The 5,901-nt window shown below is 43.6% G+C and overlaps 1 protein-coding gene across 1 annotated transcript in view; it reads right to left on the minus strand.

The window, feature by feature from the left end:
- Positions 1 to 1,197: 1,197 nt before the first annotated feature.
- meltf (melanotransferrin) overlaps positions 1,198 to 5,901 on the minus strand; it is a gene marked incomplete at both ends in the record, with an annotated part of 14,520 nt that continues 9,816 nt past the window's right edge. Inside the window, 3 exons of the mRNA XM_080833388.1 lie at positions 1,198 to 1,265; positions 2,472 to 2,661; positions 5,248 to 5,435. Coding sequence (XP_080689514.1) covers positions 1,198 to 1,265; positions 2,472 to 2,661; positions 5,248 to 5,435 — 446 coding nt within the window. The remainder of the gene's footprint in view (positions 1,266 to 2,471; positions 2,662 to 5,247; positions 5,436 to 5,901) is intronic.

The following is a 5,901-nucleotide window of genomic DNA, read 5'->3' on the forward strand; positions in this document are numbered from 1 at the left end:
GAGTGTGCAGCGTGTGCCCTAATAGAGTGTGCAGCGTGTGCCCTAATAGAGTGTGCAGCGTGTGCCCTAATAGAGTGTGCAGTGTGTGCCCTAATACAGTGTGCAGCGTGTGCCCAGATACAGTGTGCAGTGCGTGCCCTAATACAGTGTGCAGCGTGTGCCCAGATACAGTGTGCAGTGTGTGCCCTAATACAGTGTGCAGTGTGTGCCCTAATACAGTGTGCACTGTGTGCCCTAATGCAGATGTTGGGTAACACTGCACAGGAACACTGGTGGTTTGGGTAACACTGCACAGGAACACTGGTGGCTTGGGTAACACTGCACAGGAACACAGTGTCAACAGCATGAATGTTCTCTCCAAAGATGACCCTAGCTGACATCTGTGTTCAAGATGCTACTCACTGAAGCATTGCCACTGCTGAAACTACAGCTTCCATTTGAGAATAAAATCATCACACAACATAAACAGAAGATGAACATTAAAAAGACTGATTGTACTACATCCAGGTAAACAGTTCAATCTAAACTTTTATCAAATTAATTTGGAGAGAACACATGCTGAAAACAACTGGTCCATTTCAGTCTGACTGACCCTAAGCCATCCAGAAGACACGGCATATTCCCTGATACGGCTCGTGCCTTCAAGTAGTCAACACACATGAACATCTTAGTAAAAAACAGCAGGAGGCTCTATCACACAACACTGCAGTAGGTACGTAACAGGCAATGCATACTCACTGATATGGCTGTTGCCTTCAGTATTGTGGCAAATATAGCTGAGAATATGCTAATCAACAATCCTAATCTTAAACTTGACAGCAGTAATACTCAAAAGAAAGCAGTTTTGATAAATGCTTCCAGCTAAACACCCATCTATAAAGTCATAAGTCTTTTCAACATGTCTCCCTCCCTTTAAACAATCAGTAATTTTTTCGTTTTTGAATGTTGTACATCAAGTGCAAAATGATCAGATCCTCACAATCAAATAAGAAAAGGAAGCTATACTTGCTACCCAAACCCCCCACCCTAACCCTAACCCTAGGCTATAACTGCAAGCCACCCCAGGGTTAACCCTAACCTAACCCTAGGCTATACCTGCTAGCTAGCCTAACTCCCAAAGCAGACTGGCAATAAGCAATGTAAGAAGAACGGCGAGACGAGAAGAGGAACCCTTGCTGGAAACTGACATCACTGCAGTCACACAGCCAGCAGGGAGACTAGGGAACTCAGAAACACAACCACGACCAGGGAGGTGAGTGACAGGCCTGAAACACACGCACAAATGAACACACAGAGACACACAGACATCCACACACACACACACACAAACACATAGGCATGCACACAGACACACATCCACAAATACAGACACAGCTGATTATCATTACTGTACGTCTGACATATGCACAGTTTTCAGTGAATTCCTTGGTTTGACCACATTAACACTTGAACCCCCCCATCATCCCATTGTTGCCATGTGTTACCCTGCCATGCAAGATGAATCCCCCAATCATCACATTGTTGCCATGGGGTCATTTAATGCCAAACGTACCAACTTGAAAAAAAATCTCCCCACTGACCATCTCAGATTTGGCTGAAAAAATCCAAGGTTGTTCATACACTTCTTAATAGGTATAGTCCCAAATATTAGCTCTCTGCTCCCAATAGTTTAGTCACAAAATGATGTTTTAGCAACTATGTTATGCGCATTTTTCAGACGCTTTTTAAGCAGCATTTCCTGTTTTCTTTAAATTGCTATAACTAGAAATGTATTTAAGCTAGCTCCATCAAACTTTCTAGGCTTAAAATCTGATACTATTACTTGAAGAATTCCTCTACGCTCTGTTGCAGCATCTTTGAAGGCCTCTGGAAAGCTCAATGTTAAAGCCAGAGACTTGATATTAAACACAGACCTTCCTATGTATGCCCTGTATATTGTATTAAATGTGATGAATGGTCTGGAAGATATTAAAGCATGAAAATGGATGAAAACCCATTTTGTGCAATTTTTGGCATGCTATAGCAAAAAAATGACAGTATTTACCAACATGAAACTAATTGTTTTGAAAATATTAGATAATTGTTCTTAACATCTCAAAACATTGTGATGGTATTCTGCATAATTTCCTCAAATTATTTTTTGAGAATATGGGATTTTTGTTCACGCCCAGCATTCAATGGCATATGGAAGCATATTCAAATGAGACAGAGGAAGAAGGAGAAAGGAGGTGATGGGGGGATAGAGAGAGGCAGAGGAAGAGAAAGAGAGGTGATGGGAGGATAGTGAAAGGCAGAGGAAGAGAGAGAGAGAGGAGGTGATGGGAGGATAGAGAAAGGCAGAGGAAGAGAGATAGAGGGGGTGACGGGAGGATAGAGAAAGGCAGAGGAAGAGAGAGAGAGGAGGTGATAGGAGGATAGAAGAAGGCAGAGGAAGAGAGATAGAGGGGGTGATGGAGTGAGAGAGGACATACCCGCGGAGGATGAACACTCCATGGCAACTAGCGTCTCCAGGTACTCCTGGCCCAGCCACTCCTGATAGGTCCGTCTCTCCCCGACACCGATGAGGCGAAGGGTGGAGTCTTTGAACATCAGGTCTGTACCGTCATACTTCGAAGAGTCAAACATCCTGAATCCTGCGCTTAGATCGCTACCATAGGAGTCCTGACCACACACACACACACACACACACACACACACACACACACACACACACACACACACACTGAAGTCAGCTTTTTGTCTATGGATATGTATTGCCACTGGATGGCCTGTTGGAGACACGCCTGTTACTTACCTATGCTGAGTGTGTGTGAATATGTACAGCCGCGGAAAAAATTAAGAGACCACTTCAAAATTATCAGTTTCTCTGGTTTTACTATTTATTGGTATGTGTTAAAGTAAAATGTACATTTTTAGTTTTATTCTATAACCTACTGGCAACATTCCTACCAAATTTCAAATAAAAATATTGTCATTTAGATCATTTATTTGCAGAAAAATGACAATTGGTCAAAATAGCAAAAAAGATGCAGTGTCTTCAGATCTCGAATAATGCAAAGAAAACAAGCTCATATTCATTTTTAAACTACACAATACTAATGCTTTAACTTAGGAAGAGTTCAGAAATCAATATTTGGTGGAATAACCTTGATTTAAAATCACAACTTTCATGTGTCTTGGCATGCTCTCCACCAGTCTTTCACATTGCCGTTGGGTGATTTTATGCTACTCCTGGTGCAAGAATTCAAGCAGCTCGGCTTCTTTTCATGGCTTGTGACCATCCATCTTCCTCTTGATCACATTTCAGAGTTTTTTTTATGGGATTCAGGTCTCGAAATTGGGCTGGCCATGACAGGGTCCTGATCTGGTGATACTCCATCCACACCTTTACTGGCCTGGCTGTGTGGCATGGAGCATTGCCCTGCTGGAAAAAACACTTCTCAGAGTTGGGGAACATTGTCGGAGATACTCCATCCACACCTTTACTGGCCTGGCTGTGTGGCATGGAGCATTGCCCTGCTGGAAAAAACACTTCTCAGAGTTGGGGAACATTGTCAGAGCAAAAGGAAGCAAGTTTTTCTTCCGGGACAACGTTGTACTTTGCCTGGCTGAGGTTTGTAAAAGACCATAAGGATTGAACCAAAGCCGACTGGAGGGTCTCCTAGTTCGTCTTCTCTGATGAGTCCAATTTCACAGTAGGTGCAAGACTCTGTGGCTTGTAGGCCTCTCCAGGTCTCCGTCTAACCATCAGACGACCATGTGTTGGGCAAAGCTGAAAATTGGACTCATCAGAGAAGACGAACTAGGAGACCCTCCAGTCCGCTTTGGTTCAATCCTTATGGTCTTTTACAAACCTCAGCCAGGCAAAGTACAACGTTGTCCCGGAAGAAAAACTTGCTTCCTTTTGCTCTGACAATGTTCCCCAACTCTGAGAAGTGTTTTTTCCAGCAGGGCAATGCTCCATGCCACACAGCCAGGCCAGTAAAGGTGTGGATGGAGTATCACCAGATCAGGACCCTGTCATGGCCAGCCCAATTTCGAGACCTGAATCCCATAAAAAAACCTCTGAAATGTGATCAAGAGGAAGATGGATGGTCACAAGCCATGAAAAGAAGCCGAGCTGCTTGAATTCTTGCGCCAGGAGTAGCATAAAGTCACCCAACGGCAATGTGAAAGACTGGTGGAGAGCATGCCAAGACACATGAAAGTTGTGATTTTAAATCAAGGTTATTCCACCAAATATTGATTTCTGAACTCTTCCTAAGTTAAAGCATTAGTATTGTGTAGTTTAAAAATGAATATGAGCTTGTTTTCTTTGCATTATTCGAGATCTGAAGACACTGCATCTTTTTTGCTATTTTGACCAATTGTCATTTTTCTGCAAATAAATGATCTAAATGACAATATTTTTATTTGAAATTTGGTAGGAATGTTGCCAGTAGGTTATAGAATAAAACAAAAATGTACATTTTACTTTAACACATACCAATAAATAGTAAAACCAGAGAAACTGATAATTTTGAAGTGGTCTCTTAATTTTTTCCGCGGCTTTATGTGTGTGTGTGTGTGTGTGTGTGTGTGTGTGTGTGTGTGTGTATGTGTGTATATGTATGTGTTTGTGTGTGTATGTGAGTGTGTTTGTATATGTATGTGTTTGTGTTTGTGTGTGTGTGTGTGAGAGTGTGAGAGTGTGTGTATACTTATGTGTGTGTGTTTTTGTGTGTGAGAGTCTGTTCATGTATGCATTTGTGTGTGTGTGAGTGTGAGTGTGAGTGTGAGTGTGAGTGTGAGTGTGAGTGTGAGTGTGAGTGTGAGTGTGAGTGTGAGTGTGTGTGTGTGTGTGTGTGTGTGTGTACCTGTGCCCTGTACAGTAGGCCATAGATGGCGTGGTGGTTGAGCTGTGTGTGTGTGTGTGTTTGTGTGTTTGTGTGTGTACCTATGCCTTGTACAGTAGGCCATAGATGGCGTGGTTGAGCTGTGTGTATGTATATGTGTGTGTGTGTGTGTACCTGTGCCTTGTCCAGTAGGCCGTGGATGGCATGGTGGTTGAGCTGTGTGTGTGTGTGTTTTTTTGTGTTTGTGTACCTGTGCCTTGTCCAGCAGGCTGTAGATGGCGTGGTGGTTGAGCTGTGTGTGTGTGTGTATGTGTGTGTGTGTGTGTACCTGTGCCATGTCCAGTAGGCCGTGGATGGCATGGTGGTTGAGCGGTGTGTGTGTGTGTGTGTGTGTGTGTGTTTGTGTGTGTACCTGTGCCTTGTCCAGTAGGCCATAGATGGCATGGTGGTTGAGCTGTGGTCGCACCATGATTGCGTGAGAGGGCACCCGCGCCAGGTGGCAGTTGCGGAACTGAGTGACCTCAGCGCGCGTGTCATGGCTGCACAACAGCTGGAACTGCTTAGACTGCAGGTGCACAGCCCACGGCTCAGTGTTGTTACCTGGGAAACAGAGTCACCATGACAACCACACAACACAGCAACTCTCACAAGCAACCTACACACCAACATGAGACCCTCAGCCTCAGAGGAATCACCTCACACAAGAGCAACTGATAGAAAATGTTAAAGAGAGGGAGCGAGAAACACTAGTGACCAACCAAATACCTCTCTCCACCAACCAATTACCTCTCTCCACCAACCAATTACCTCTCTCCACCAACCAATTACCTCTCTCCGCCAATCAATAGCCTCTCTCTACCAACCAATTACCTCTCTATGCCAACCAATCAGTGCAATCTCTAACACAGCTTTCTTTAAATATGGTACCCTGTGCCAAAGTGAAGTATGGCATGAGATAATCACAGATAATTATGGATCACGATAATAAGTTTGAATTTGAGTATAATATTCTTCTGACACAGTAGCATCTTTACATGTATTTGTTCTAACATATGTGCAGTGTTGT

Source organism: Sprattus sprattus, assembly GCF_963457725.1.
Source record: "Sprattus sprattus genome assembly, chromosome: 2".
Taxonomy (NCBI): domain Eukaryota; kingdom Metazoa; phylum Chordata; class Actinopteri; order Clupeiformes; family Clupeidae; genus Sprattus; species Sprattus sprattus.